At 50.4% G+C, this 14915-nt stretch overlaps 3 protein-coding genes across 8 annotated transcripts; 2 read left to right on the top strand and 1 right to left on the bottom strand.

Annotated features, from left to right (window-relative positions):
* Positions 1–47: 47 nt before the first annotated feature.
* On the bottom strand, positions 48–1955 carry timm9 (translocase of inner mitochondrial membrane 9 homolog). 3 transcript variants are annotated; one of them, XM_077564967.1, is made up of 5 exons: positions 1573–1955; positions 814–878; positions 514–598; positions 340–435; positions 48–261 (listed from the first exon to the last, which is right to left on the bottom strand). In XM_077564967.1, exons 3-5 carry the CDS (start codon positions 550–552, stop codon positions 127–129), a joined length of 270 nt encoding a protein of 89 aa, XP_077421093.1. In that variant the 5' UTR covers positions 553–598; positions 814–878; positions 1573–1955; the 3' UTR covers positions 48–126. The 3 variants fall into 3 exon arrangements, with proteins under 3 accessions (XP_077421093.1, XP_077421095.1, XP_077421094.1); XM_077564969.1 differs by having other exon boundaries at positions 1655–1731; XM_077564968.1 differs by lacking the exon at positions 1573–1955 and adding an exon at positions 997–1152.
* Positions 1262–14893, top strand: kiaa0586 (KIAA0586 ortholog). Of its 4 annotated transcripts, none has more exons than XM_077564953.1 (25): positions 1262–1703; positions 1872–1941; positions 2018–2165; positions 2279–2325; positions 2426–2495; positions 2576–2666; positions 3686–3761; positions 6608–6767; positions 6845–7002; positions 7363–7435; positions 7858–7968; positions 8049–8199; positions 8274–8405; positions 8479–8648; positions 8737–8892; positions 10650–10819; positions 11076–11191; positions 11272–11619; positions 12382–12759; positions 12841–12875; positions 13052–13132; positions 13201–13273; positions 13378–13475; positions 13545–13578; positions 14584–14893. In XM_077564953.1, exons 1-25 carry the CDS (start codon positions 1508–1510, stop codon positions 14664–14666), a joined length of 3225 nt encoding a protein of 1074 aa, XP_077421079.1. In that variant the 5' UTR covers positions 1262–1507; the 3' UTR covers positions 14667–14893. The 4 variants fall into 4 exon arrangements, with proteins under 4 accessions (XP_077421079.1, XP_077421077.1, XP_077421076.1 ...); XM_077564951.1 differs by having other exon boundaries at positions 1263–1703; positions 1863–1941; positions 7858–7962; XM_077564950.1 differs by having other exon boundaries at positions 1263–1703; positions 1863–1941.
* Positions 3768–6271, top strand: irf2bpl (interferon regulatory factor 2 binding protein-like). Its single transcript, XM_077564956.1, has one exon. It carries the CDS (start codon positions 4173–4175, stop codon positions 5919–5921), a length of 1749 nt encoding a protein of 582 aa, XP_077421082.1. The 5' UTR covers positions 3768–4172; the 3' UTR covers positions 5922–6271.
* Positions 14894–14915: the final 22 nt, after the last annotated feature.

Genomic DNA, 14915 nt, shown 5'->3' with positions numbered 1-14915 from the left:
GAGAGGAGTGTGTTTTGGGGTGTGTGTATCACGCAAGCACACATGGATGACATCACAGTTTTATTTGGACACATTCCAAAACATACAACTCCATGGGGTCTTTTGAGTGTGTGGCATCCGTCTGTCTCATCTGGGCTGTGCCAGCAGACCGGCTTTGGCAGCCAGCGCCTCGTTCTGCTGAATGTGGTACTCCTGGAAGCGCATGGAGATCCGTTGTGTCATCTTCAGGTACTTCTGGAGACACGACTCGGAGCAGCTCGACTGAGGACCAACAACAAGGACAAGATGACGGAGGCAATCACGAGACAACACAAGAACTATGTTTTGGACGGCCAGTACCTCCTCAGGCCGGACCTCCCGGCTGGTGAAATCCTTGACGCAGTCCATGAAGCAGTTTTCTGTCAGCTTGTTGTACGTCCCAAGGAATTCTTTGAACTGAAACGGCAAATGACGTCATAAATCTAACCCCCCCAAAAAACTCACGTGACTTCGCCTACAAACAGGAGGTGTTACCTGTTTGATCTGGTCTGACTCGGACACCTGAACCGCCATGTTGGACGACGGGAGCGTAACCAGGAGATGAGACCCCTTTCAATAGCTTCAAAAGAACAAGACATTCTGACTTTTCACTGTTGGAAAGAATAGTATTTTGCCGACTGCGTAATGACAGTTAAATGAAACAAGCTAAAAGCTCTAAAGCCATTTTGCGTCCTTATTAAATAGCTGATTTATTCAGCTCACGTCCTCTAAAAAATGCTACAACTACAGCGATGTTACGTATTCCAGCATTAAAAAAAAATGTTTCCCCCTCACCTGCTTGAGATGGCCGTGAAACCCTTCAAGCGGACTCAAGGACGGACGGACCGACCGGAATGTCCCTTAAAACAGTAGAATGTGATTGAAGATAGAGCAGCGGTAACAGGTTGTTTTGATTAGTAATTATGTGTCAGAATATCTGCTTCCAGATACCCCAAAGAAGAAACTGAATATTCTCACTTTTAGCCCTAACTGTAAAGTGTGCGCCACAAAATAAATCTTCCGGGTGCTACGATTGTAACAGTAAGTTCCCGATGACAACTATCACATCGTGTGTACAGTGTACGAATAAAACATTGTCAATAATTTCTCTGTTTAAAAAAATATCACAACTGGAGTCGAGCTCTATTTCATTTTGGGATTAATGTCAAATTTTGTTCAAAATGCTACTATGGCTCCGGAGCGGAACCCGGAAGTAGAATTTGTTTGTAGCAACCCCCTTTTTTTTTTAAGCAACACTTCTCGTCCATTTTGTATGTGCACTATGGTTCTGTCGGCACATTTAACATCCCAGCTTATGCTTTCAACTCTGCGACACATTTTAAAACTCCTTTAGCGCCATTTTGTCAAAGCCAATGTGTTTTTTCAACGTTTAGCATTTTGCCACAGCTGAGTCGTGAGACGCTTTCTCTGAGCGGGAACTTTGAAGTCGGGCTAACGGAAGTTAGCCGCGTCGTAACTCGAGTCGGCGATGAGCATGTTGCCGCGCGTGGACGCGACCCGGACTCGATTCTCGGCCAAGACTAGTCCCGACACCTGGCCGGCTGTCGGTCCGGCCCGTTTGACGATCCAAAAGGTGGGCGGCGGGCATCGGCGAAACTCCGGACGCAAGACGCACGGAGGAGCTCCTCGTCAGACGCTGGCTGCCTCGCAACGCGGTGACGGCGGTGAGTGTGACGTCACGCACTTTTATGCTGGTCCAGCAGGGGGCGATGTCTGCCGTATTTTTTGCGGCGCTACCATGGCAACAGCGGATGGAGAATTAACTTGACTTTCATGTGTAATCTATTCGTATATAAATGTCCTTTTTAACTAATGTTCAATAGTGCATCCAGGTCGCGACCTCTTGACCTCCCATTTTGAGGCAGGGTCTCGAGGAGTCGTGCTGGCGGCTCTCAAGCAGCGGTGAGTATTGTAGTGTTTTGCTTGTTAGTTGTTTCTCTGATGTTGTTTTACTTGATGCTTTTCGTCTGTCGTTCAGCTCTCATGACGCCCCCCAGAGGCGGGAGGTGAAAGTTCAGCTGTTAGAGCCTCAGCAGAGCAACAGCTCCTGCAATGTGGCCGGTGCACACAAGAGGGCGCAGTCACTGTCTTCTAACCGAGGAGACGACTTAAGTGCAAACAAAGAGGTCAGCTACAATTTGTACTACAACACAAATAAATGTTGACTTGACAAATGAAACACGTGTGTGTGTGTGTGTGTGTGTGTGTTAACATATATGCTTGCTGTTTGTGTGTGTAGGGCCACATGGAGGTGGAAGCATGTCAGCAGGTGGACACCATTGACAGGTACACGCTGAAATATGAACGTACACGCAGACGCACTGCGTGACTTGACCGCAATTTGACTTCTCGCTCGGTTGCGGCTTGACTTTGTGCGCTCCCGTAGGGTGGGCGGGGCCAATGGGCGGGGCCTGAGCAGGATGGAGGCGCTGCACAATCGCCAGCTGGAGCTCCAGGTGAGCGAATCGCTCGGCGGCGGCCATCTCATGTTTGGCGCCGCCGCTGCTCATTGCCTCCGTTGCCGCTCTCCTCACAGAATCAGCTGCTGCAGTCGGCACTCGACGTCGTCACGCGCTACACGCCCTCGTACCCGTCACAGACTGATGGTCCGCACGCTGGCGCTGCCGGTACGCACGCATACTAGAGCTTTGCACGAATGGGTGGTAATTCACACATTCCGATGAGTGGGTACATTATTCGCCTTTTTTCTATGGAGGACCAAAACTGCAGAAAAAAAGAAAGAAAAATAAATTACTAAATAAATTAATGACTAAAAGTGAAAATAAAAATGGCTATAAAAAAATATAATAACAAAAATATATAAATGGAAATAAAAACAACAACATATAAATATATCCCTAAATAAGTAAAATAGAAATAAATAAAACGAGATTCTAACAATAAACATACAAATAAATGCCGAAAAATACCAAAATAAATATCACATAAAAAAAATTCATGCTGCAGACGCCCTGCCAGGTCGAAATGATTGGTCGTTACCTACTTCCTCAGCACAGGTGAGGTCATCTTCAATTGACAGCAAGTGGAAAAAATATTTTTTAAAGGTATTAATTGTACATGAAAAATAATCAAGTTATCACATTAATTCTAGACAAAATATAAACTATTTATTGCTAAATGACTCAAGTATTCCTTTAAGTTACGAATCCGCACATCAGCGAATTGGGATTTTCGGTGCGATTCTAAATGCTACGTTACACGCGCACGTTGTCGTCATTGTGATGCGTGCGTTGACCAGCAGGTGGCAGTGCTTTGTATGAGATGACTTGCTTGTGTTACCATGGAAACATCCCTCCTGCTTAGTCAGCACAGATGTTTAAAATCCTGCCTGCTTTAGACGTTTCCCTCCTCCAACACACCTGAATTGACTGCTCTGCTCTGCAGGAGCCTGATAACAATCCTGAAGCTTTGAATCAGGCGTGTTGGAGGAGGGAAACCTATAAATATGCCGGACTGCGGCCCTCGAGGACCGGACTTTGACACCTGTTGTAGTAGGATGAGACTGGTTGTCATGGAAACACGAGGCTGCTGCTATTTATAGGAGGGGGGGCGGGGCGGGGGGGGTTGAAGTTGTTCTTCGGAGATAGTCGATGCTAATGTCTGTTTACGTGTCGTTTTTAATCAGCCATCATCAAGCCTTCAGCGAGGACCAACGTGGAGACTGACCTGGTTACCATGGCAACACACACCGACCACGCCAGGTGTGTGCGTGTGTGTGCGTGCGTGTGTGTGCGTGCGTGTCCTGTCCTCTGAAGGGCATCTGATTATAAATTCAGCATCTGCCTCTTTGCATGCACGTTTCCATGGCAACACATCAGCATTTCCATTGTGTGCGTGCGCGCGTCTCTGTCGCGCTTAAAATGCTTTGTGTGCACGTGTCGGCGGACATGGGGGAGTGATGTCACTCACTACCAAGTGGGAGGGGGAGGGTGTTCTTTGTGTCCGCGCGTGCCTGTCTTTCGGATTCCTCAGCGCGATGCAGTAAGGCCCCGCCCTCCCCCCCGCGCTGCAGCGGCAGAAAAAGCATCTCTGGCGCCTCACATTTGCCGCGAGCGCTCGGCTGAGGCAGCAGGCAGGCAGGCAGGCGGTCCAGGGACCGGTCCGGTCCGGTCATGTCCTCCCCGCCGCAGCCGTCACTGGCGCGCAGACAATCCTGTTACCTCTGCGACCTGCCCCGCATGTCCTGGGCCATGATCTGGGACTTCAGCGAGCCCGTGTGCCGCGGCTGCGTCAACTACGAGGGCGCCGATCGGATCGAGTTCGCCATCGAGACCGCCCGCCACCTCAGACGGACTCACGGCCTCCAGGAGCCCAAAAGCGGCAAGGAGGTCCTCAGCCAGCATCCGGCGGACGGACTGGGAAAGTCCTCTTTGGACCGTTACTCGGTGCTGGGTGCAGACACCCGGGTCAGGTTGGACTACCAAGGTAGGCTGCCTAATGGCCTCGGGGGTCCGAATGGGTTCAAAGTGGACGACGGACCACCCGAACTGAACCGTCACAGTCCCAACTCCAGGAGCAGGAGTCTCGGGGGTCAGGCGTTGGCCCCGGGACTCGTTAACTTGCCTCCCAACCTGCTGCCCCAGAACGGAGCGTCCAGCAGAAGCGCACCGCAGGGCCCCATGCAGGGCCCCATGCTGGGCCCGGCATGTCCGAGCGAGCCTGCTGGGAAGCGAGCGGCGAGCGTGTCGGGTTTGGAGCAGGACCGGGAGACCAAAGACAAGCAGAGGAACGCTGAGACGCTGAGCGAGTTGAGCGAAAGCCTTCGCAACCGCCAGGAGGACTGGGCCAGCAAACCCAAGCTGGTTCGAAGCACCCTAGTCACCCTGTCCGGGTGTACCCCTTTCGAGGTCCGCTTCAAGAAGGACCACGGCCTGGTCGGCCGCGTGTTCGCCTTCGACGTGGTTTCCAAACCCGGCGTCGACTACGAGCTGAAGATCTTCATTGAATACCCGAGCGGTTCCGGGAACGTGTTCTCCAGCGCCTCGGGGGTGGCCAAGCAGATGTACCAAGACTGCATGAAGGACATGGGCCGAGGTCTGTCGTCCGGGTTCAAGTACCTGGAGTATGAGAAGAAGCACGGTTCCGGCGACTGGCGGTTGCTCGGGGATTTGTTGCCAGAACCGCTGCGGATCTTCAAGGACTGCGTGGGGGAAGATATGCTGCCGCAGCCCCTTGTCGACGGCACCCGCCCGCTGCTGCCCACCTCCCCGCTGCCCTCCGCCCGGGCCCAGGCCCCGAGCGGGTCCAGAGGCAGTTCCAGGAAGAGGAAGTCGTCCCCGGAACCGGATTTGGCAGAGAGCAGCCCGAAGCTGATGGAAGAGCAGCACCGGCAGTGGATCGCCAACCAGGCCGAGGCCCTCAAACTCTCCTACGGCGGCAACCCGTCGGGCTCCGCCCCCGGGCGCTCCACCACGCCAGAGTCGGCCGAATCCCCCGCGGCGGACGCTGTAGGGCGTGCGCCATCCCCCAATAAGTACAGAGACTCGGTCCATTCTGGCAGCGGTCCCGCTTCCCCGGCGGCCGGCCAGCGGGCTCCCTCTTCCCGCACCGAAGACCACGCGGGCGGCGGGGCGGAGCCAACCAACGCAGCCGCCAGCGGCCCTCTGTGCTGCACGTTGTGTCACGAGCGGCTGGAGGACACTCACTTCGTCCAGTGCCCGTCCGCCGCTCACCACAAGTTCTGCTTCCCGTGCTCCCGAGACAGCATCAAGGCCCAGGGGGCCGCCGCCGCCGAGGTGTACTGCCCCAGCGGGGACAAGTGCCCCCTGGTGGGCTCCAGCGTGCCCTGGGCATTCATGCAGGGCGAGATCGCCACCATCCTGGCGGGCGACGTCAAAGTCAAGAAGGAGAGGGACCCTTGAGGACGCGGCTTCACTTCAGCGGAATTGGGACGAGCCCCGTTTCCAAAAGATGGCCAGTATAAAAAAAACAGACATCACATGGAAGACATTTTGTTGCTCCCAGATGCTTGTTGTTGCCCATGTTTGGCCAAGGTCACAAGGTCACGAGGACGGCAGCGTCATAGTCACACACAAAAAAACACCTTGTTATTTTTATAGTTTTTTATAGTTGCCTTCAATGACTTTTTGTTTTTTAGAAACCTTTTGACGCCTTTTCTACATGTTGACGTTTGGTTGCGTTCCCGTGCTGACATGTTGTGAACGTGTCAATAAAATTCACATCCATCCATCATCTCCTTTTCTGTGCTTTGATTGACAGCGGCTGAGATTTCGGGGGGGGGGGGGGGGGGGGGGGGCGTCTTTTGTCTTCTTGTCTGCACCACTTTTGTCCTCCGTCAGCATCTCCTGCTGCTGTTGCCGTGGGAGACGGCAGCAGATGTGTCGCCTAGCAACACGGCCCTTCTGCAGCTTGTGGCAGCCGCACACAAACATGCAACACGCACACACAAATGTCATGTGATGGTCTCACCACAAAGTTTTTTTGAATGATTATTATTATTATTATTATTATTATTATTGGGGGCGGGGTGTACTAATTGCATTTTATTGCCGTTTGTTTCCATCACGGTCGCGTCCCGCCGTGCCAGAGTTGTTCCCGTGGCAACCCAAGCCAACGACAGTCGAGCGGCGCTGGCCAATCAGGTGGCGGGAGAGGCGGGGCCAGTGCAGACAGCGGTGAGGACGGATGCAGCCATTCTTTTGAACGTTGCTGAGAGTTGCCATAAACCCCTTTTCTTTTTTCTCACCGTGCGTGTTGCACTTTGGCGTGACGTCGGCAGAACGCGTCACATGACTTCTCATGTTTTGTCACGTGTTGAACGCAGAGCGAACGCGTGCCGCCGTCCATGTTGGACGAGGCCCGCCAGCTCCTCCGTCGGCTTCAGCGGCAGAAAAAAGTTCTGGACGAGAACCTGGAGACGGTGGAGAGAGCTCGGACCGGAGAAGTTCTGCAGTGCCAGCTGGAGGCTCTGGCGGCGAACAGGTAGCGCCTGACCTCACTTTCGCTGATGGGGGGTATAAAATGTAAAAAAAAAAAAAAAAAAACACACAAAAAAAGTCTCGAGGAAGTCGGCCATTTTGCAATCAGTTGGAAAAAATGGAGTCTATCATAACAGGACAACAAGCCACGCCCCAAATTGAACAGGAAGTCCCGTCTGACATTTGGCTCAATTCTGATGTCTTACTAGAGAATTGAGTCGGGATCGACCGATTATTGGCGCCGATATTTGTCAAAATGCTGAATATGAAGAAGAATCATCGGGCCGATGATCCATGCATGAAAAAAGTGTTCAGGGAAGAAAAACAAGTCTGACAACTGTTTTGTGTCATGTGACTTTGGCAGCCAATGGAGCGAGCGGGCTCGCATCAAGAGGACGGTGGACGCGTGGATACACCTGATCGGCAGAGACGTGCAGGTGAGCCTCGCTGGTCACGTGACCCGTGCAAGCCCCTCCCACCTGCCACTCCCTCCGAGACGGCCGGCCGGGTAACGCTTGGGTTTGGCCTTTTGTTTGTCAGAATTATCTCATTTTGCTTTTTCTGTAAGGGGAAAATAAATCAGTGGGAATTTAGCGAGGCAACAAAATGACTCAAATTGAAATGAAAAAAAAAACGTTTTCAATAAAGTCAACTAACATAAACAACCTCCATGTTAAAACTAAAACTGAAAATGTGCATCGTTTTCATCTTTGTCAAAGTTACAAGTCAAGTTGAAGAAATGTATTCAATAAAAAAATCAAATAAAATTGAAAGGCAAACTGACAAATGAGGTTGATAAAACTATTTAAAATGATAATTGCTTGTTTTGAATCGAAATTAAACATTTGCTTGTGCTTAGGAGAACTTCCCGCCGACATCTCGGCCAGGACGGCCGCTAAACGCGCTCCGAGGAGCAGGAAGTAAGAAGACGCCGGCGGGGAGAGGACGGCAAGCGGCCGCGCCCGTACGGGTACCGCCTCATGTGTCCGCCTGGTGCCGATTGGTGCTTTCGGACCTGTGACGACATCCCCGCTGTGCTCGCCGCCGCAGTTGCCGCGAGCCGGGCCGGCGGCAGACGAGTCGTACCTGGCCAGTGTGTACGGGAGAGCGCCCCTCCAGAGGAACCCGCCACTTGGCTTGAGCTCCATGACGGCGCCCGTTAACGGCAAGCCACGCCCCCGTGCGGCGGACGGCGTGAAAGGTTCCAGCGTCATTTGGCCAAAAGTAGTGCTCTTGGGTAGGGCGCCATTTGATGGAACATGTTGTTGTTGTCAGGCGGCAAGCTGAAATCCCCTCAGCCTTCAGCACCCGCACGCCGACACTCCTCCCACCTGAGCTCCGTGGAGCCCTCAGACCTTCGTGGGGCCCCCGCCAAGGTTCTCCGCCCCCCCGCGGCCATCGCACTCGGTCAGTCACACATTTGACCATCTGAAATTGCACATGGAAATGTGAAATCCACGTTATGACATTGCACCCCAAGCGCATCCCAGGATAGGCCCCTCCCCCAGGACGGTCACCTCACTTCCTGTCGCGTTGTCACCTGAGGAGCCTCCGGCGCCGGAGCCCCCGTCCCGGCCGAGTCCTGGACCAGTGGAGGATCACGAGGATCTGCTGGTGGGGTTGGGAAGTGGGCCGGATCGAGGACTGGATGTGAGTTTGCCGTCGGGAAGGAAATTCCGATTTGCGTACCTGCACTTCGTCATTGGCAAAACGGGCCGACTTGCTGTCTCGTTGCAAGGTCAAAGTGGACCCGCCGGCGTGCGAGGACCAATCAGAGGATGTTGTCGAAGCGTTCCCGCCTCCATCAATCGCTGTGGAAATGGCCGAGAGGAAGAGCGAGGAAGAGGAAGGCCGCGGATTCCCCGGAACCGAATTCCTGTCGGCTGCCGACCTGGTACCGACCACGGCCAAACACACCTGACGGCCAAACACACCTGACGGCTCACGGCAAAGTTGCCGCTAACGTCTCGCATTGATATCGCGCAACATTTCACTTTTCTTCACAAACGTCTGCCGTCCAACACGTGAAACACACGCTTGACGTTTGCTATCAACTTGCGGCTCTTAAGTCACTCTCCCTCCATCGGGGGGATTTTGAAATAAAATAATCTTTGAATAATTAAATATTCAAAAATTGTCAGAGTTCAAAATATTGAGTTGTCAAAAAAAGAGACGAAAGGTCGATGTAAAAAAAAAATGTGACTATAAAATGTGGGACGAAAGCAGAAAATCACCATAAAATGTCCATGAAATTGCCCACAAAATGATTGCATTTTAAAAAGGCAGAAAATGTGAAAAGTAACAAAAACAACAACAAAAATCCTGAAAATGAAAAAAAAGAAGCAGAAAACATTTTTAAGTAAAGTGATACCTCAGCTCACGAACTTAATTGGTTCCCAGAAAGTGTGTGTGAGGCGAAAAGTTCGTCTTCCAAACAAGTATTTCCCATAGGAAACCATTAAAATGAGAATAATCCGTTCCCAAGTACTACTAAAAAAGCCTTAAAACTACACAAAATATACCTTATTTGATGTATACTAAATGTGCAATTTATTGTAATTAAAGAAATACACTGTACTGTATAATAAAGTGGTTTTATTTGCCTTTGTGATGGTCGGAGGAGGGCGGGAGGGACTTACTGTTTGGAAGGAGAGTCCTCCGGTGTGGCTTCTCTTCTTTGCTTCTTCGGAGACTCTTTATCCTTGTTGCCGACTAAAAACCTCTTCATTGACACCTGTTGCTTTGTGCGTTTGAGGTCTTCCGAAACTGAGGCATCACATTATCTTTCATCATGTTGATGATCGTCTTTTCTGAGTGGTGCTGTTGGACAAAATCCTGCACATCACTCCACTTTGCTAACATGGCCTTGATGCTCTCACTTGACGCTGACAAACGCGCACCTCGTTCGTGGTTGTCGATGATCTCCTTCTTCTGCTCGACCGTCATTTTGTCTTCTTCGGCTTAACGCTAGCCTTTTGTGGCCTCTTTTTCGGTCCCAGGGTAGCAAAAGTACACTCCAAAATGATCCAAAATGTCTACCGAACACAAACCACGTCCGCACTCAAACAAAGGGGGCGACCGACTGGGACGCCGTGAGCGTGCGGCAGCTTCTCGAGATTTCTCGTGTCGCGGGATTTGGTTCGTCCGCCGAAAACTAGTTCGTCAGCCGAGACAAAATGCGCTCGCCAATTTAATGTTCGTGAGGCGAAAAGTTCGTGAGCTGAAGCGTTCGTCAGCCGAGGTATCTATAAAAGACGAAATCCTGAAAATGACCATAAAATTTCCACCAACAAGAGTCGTAAAATTGATTGAAGAAAAGCCTGGAAAGAAAATTTTCCAAAAGTAACCATTAAATGCCAAATATGTCCCAAAAAAAATGAGAGCAAAAAAAGACTGAAGGAAATAATGAACAGCCATAAAATGTCCAAAAAAGGAAGGAGGCAAAAGATTGGAAAAAATGTCGGAAACTTAACAGAAAGTCTGAAAATGTGTGAAAAAATGCACCCCAAAAAATCCGTAAACGGACGACAAAATGTCAAATCTCGGATGCCGGCTATTTTTGAGCCACAATTTTGCTCGTCATGTTGAAATTCTATTTGACCGTAAATCTTCCCGACGGACGAACATCAAAGCGTGATGTTGCCTTTTCAGGAGCAGGAGTCCGTCGCGGGTGAGGAAGCGCTGCATCTGGATGGAGGTCCCGGACCTCCTCCGGTGGTCTACCAGGGTCCGGTCTTCCCCCCCGAGACGCACATCCCGGCGCCCCGCCACATCTGTGCGCCAAACCTGGATGACAACATGCTGGAGCGGATGGTGCAGTGGTGAGACGGACGCCTTGGTCTCATGTGGTCTCGTGTGGTCTCATCTGGTCTCGTCTGGTCTCATGTGGTCTCGTCTGGTCTCGTCTGGTCTCGTCTGGTCTCATGTGGTCTCGTCTGGTCTCATGTGGTCTCGTGTGGTCTCATCTGGTCTCGTCTGGTCTCGTCTGGTCTCATCTGGTCTCATGTGGTCTCGTCTGGTCTCATGTGGTCTCGTCTGGTCTCATGTGGTCTGGTTCTTACTCCTTGCGATGTTCAGGGTGGAGCAGCAGCTGATGTCAAGGATGATCTCTGAGCAGTACCCGCCTCCTCTGCCCGTCCCTGACCACAATGACCAATCGGATGCGGAGGGGCGGAGTCTCACTTCAGACATCGGTGAGACCTTGGCGGACATCTTGAATGGGATCTTTCCAGACCGGCTGCATGTTGAAGGTTGCGTTGTCTCCGTGCCGCAGTGGAAGCGGCCGGCGGAGGCGGTCTCCAGTTCTTCGTAGATGCCGGCGTCCAAGTGGACTCTCTTTTGGTCAAGGAACTGGTTCACCAGGTTTTGGCGGAGATGATAGACCAGGCGCTGGTACCGAGGGAGGCTGCGGTTCCAGATGAAGGAGCAAATCCTGGTCCAGGGGAAGCTTCTTCCTTCCAGGAGAAAACTCTTGCTGCGGTTGTAACACCTCTAGCGACCCCTCTTCCGAGTCCGGTTCCATCCATCGCGGACCCCGTCCCGCTCTCCACGCCTCCTCCGTCTGAACCAACCAGCTCGCTGAGTGACCAATCCCCGCAGCCAATCGTCACGGCTCCTTCAGGTTGGGCAGTCTTTGCGGCATTAGCATTAGCAGCGTTAGCAGCGTTAGCAGTTGGAGACCAGAAGGGCCTCAAGTACTCGCACTCGCCACTTAACTCAGTCAAACCCAAAGACGTGTTTACACGTTTTTGGGAAGGAAGGACAAAGTATTTAAAAACGTGCTTACACGTTTTTCATGTTTTTTTTTTTTTAATTTAAGAGCATACTTGGCTTTGCTGCAGCCTCTGACCTGAAGAGGTCGCTTAAAGCAATGGTAGTTATTACACAAACGGCCAGCAGGTGGCAGCAGAGTATAAGAGATCAACCCAACGAGCTGATCTAGCCACAGTTTAAAACAGGTTTGTGAATGAGGATGAAACTATATTCTAACGCTAATTGGTGCAAAACAGAAACCGATAGAAATAGATTTTTTGACTAGGGGAATGACTAGTAGAAATACTGTACGGTGGTGCCTTGAGATATGAGTTGAATTAAATCCGTAAGCACTCATAACTCAAATTCTGGCTCTTCAAATCTTACAGTGTACAAGTTTACTGATTAGTATTTTCTATAAAAATTAAAATAAACATTAAAAATCGCAATCAATGTATAGATTGGTATCGGGATGAATCGAACCGTGACCTGTGAATGGTGATATGCATGGAATGGCCAAGTACTAACTGGGCCATTCGCACCCCTAGAAGACGGTCAAAGTCAAAAGTTGTCTGAAAAAGAATCCAATAATTGCAACAACATTTTGTATTTTGTTGGTGTGTGCCCTCAGAGGCCGTAAGCACGCCCGCCCCCAGTCCCGAACCCAGTCCCGAACCCAGTCCCGAACCCAGCCCCACTGCTGTCCATCAAGTCCCGAGCCCGCCGTCCTCGGTGGAAGCCGGTCCGCCGTTGGACGAGGAGGACGGCCTGGACACGCGCTCAGCGTTGGAAGTGCAAGAAGAAAAAGAAGAAGACGTTTGCGGACCCTCAGCTGAAGACCCTCGTCGGGATGGGCCAGAACCAGAACCGCCCTCCAGTCCTTCTGACGACACCAGCAGCAGCAGCAGCACAAACATCAGCACAGTGACAGGAAGTGACACGGGAGGCCTCAAGCTGGTCTCGGAAGGAGAACTGCTGATCAGCTTCAACCGCGTGGACGCCATGACGGGTACGTGGACGCCATGACGGGTACGTGACATTTGAACAAAGCGCAAGAACATTTCTCTAAATGGATCGTTTCCTTCTTCAGAGGAGGCCAGTTCGTCCAGTTCTCTTCAAGATGTGGTGAGTCTGCACTTCCTGTCTGTCTTTCATCACTTCCTGTCAGCCGTCAATGCTACTTAGTCTGTGCTGGGAGAAGTGACGCCACTGCAGGTTTTGATATGCGTCAGAGGGGCACATCTGTTTTATCTTTTCATTTCCTGTTTGCCTCCTTGGTCACTTCCTGTTTTTCATTTTAGGACCTTGACCCCCCCAGTGAAGGGCAGGTCAAAGTGCATATGATCAAGATGGAGCACACGCTTCAAGGAGAGAGATCACTGGTATACGCACGCACACACGTACACGCAGACAGACCATAACCTCTGACCTGTTGCCTTTTTCGGGGCAGGAGGAGGAGCTAAGCTCGGGGGAGGTGACACACTCCACGCCACAACGAGATGGAAAAATCAATCACTGTGCAGGTGTGACGTCACGACAATGATCGCGTATGATGTCATAGAAGTGACATCATCTCAATGGCACGTAAACATCACGGCCATGACATGATGATGTCATCCTTCAACAGACGCCATTTTGGAGGCGACCGATGAGAGCGTCGACTTCGAGCTGAGGCCGGTGGCCAGTCAGACGCCGACCTCCGACCTCCAAAGTGAACCCTCTCAGGTCTCGCGCGCAGACAAACACGCAAAAAGACGTAACAGCACACAATGACGCTCACGCGTGTTTTGACAGGTGCGCCCGTCGAAAAGGTGGAGCCTGCAATCAGGTAAGGAAACAATTTAGTGTGAAAGGCGCTTTTCATAGCCACGTGTGACGACAGCGTGACGTCATCATTACTCATCATAGTGACCTCTTCTCTAATGAAATACGAGCCTCTTTGTCCTCTGACGGCACCAACTCGGGCGACCACCAGGGGGCAGCATGTCGGCACACGTGCGTGTATTTGTTAGTGTGTGCATGTAATGGTGTGTGTGTGTGTGTGTGTTTTGACTGAACTGCCAAGAAAGTGGATTTATTGATTAATGCTGCCCCCTGTTGGTCATAATTTAGAACTGTACAAATGTTTTCAATTTGATCAGATTTTGAAATGGAAGGCATTTTATTATTATTCTTATTATTATTATTATTGTTAGCCTGCAAACAAATGTGTGTGTGCGTGACTCAAATGCAGTAGTGCAATTTATACAAATTTAAATATGACCAGAGGTGGCAAATCCAGGTGCATAAAGTAAAAACCCTGCCACAGTTTGGCTTTAGCTGCTGATGCTAGCTAGCTAGCAGGTAAACGAGCACCGTGGGAACTAGCTACACTGCGAAAACTAAAATCTTAAATAAGATATAATTTCTTAAATTGAACCTTAATTTGCTTATTTTGATTTTCCAAGTTATTTTTACTTCAAATTAAATTGTCAGGCAAGATCATTGTGCTTATTTTAAGATACTTATTACTTAATTATCTTATTTGATTAAGTAGTCTTGGCAGTTAACAGCCAGTTTTAAATACGAGGATTAAAACAAGCATTTCCCACATTTTAAGATGACAACCAAGCAACATCAAAGGCCCTGAACTGGGGTTTTGTGAGTTTTCTTATTTTAAGATTTTGCATAATCTAGTAATAAGATGAATGGAAAAAAAAATACAAGCTGTCAATCATGCACATGGACGCCTCCGCTCTCTCAGTGATTAGAACTGTCTTGGTTGCCATGACGACAAGATGGCAGCAGGAAGGTGTGCAATATAGCAACGAAGACATCGTGTGCGTGTTTTCAGGACAAGCGGAAGTAAGCATCGGGACCCCGGCGCCCCCTGAGAAGGTGACGCCATCTTCAGACGACTCAAGTGATGTGTTCTAACGTGCACGTGTCAATTTATGACAATGAATTGGGCAGGCTTTAGGGCCTTGCAACGCAATCGGAGTCTCTTCGGGATCGTCTGCATGCGAAGGGTTTGCGTATCAGGAAGTAGTTTTCTTCCACAATAAAATGCGCAGTAATGGCTCATCGATTGACATTACAGATTTTAATGAGTCGTTTTGACAGTTTTGTGTGAATATCAATAAAGCTTTTATTATTTAAATGAAGTGGTTCTCAGATATATTTTTA

This window comes from Vanacampus margaritifer, chromosome 1 (genome assembly GCF_051991255.1).
Source record: "Vanacampus margaritifer isolate UIUO_Vmar chromosome 1, RoL_Vmar_1.0, whole genome shotgun sequence".
In the NCBI taxonomy this organism is placed as follows: Eukaryota; Metazoa; Chordata; class Actinopteri; order Syngnathiformes; family Syngnathidae; genus Vanacampus; species Vanacampus margaritifer.
Note: the sequence above shows the minus strand (reverse complement) of the source record. Positions and strands in the feature narration are given on the sequence as shown.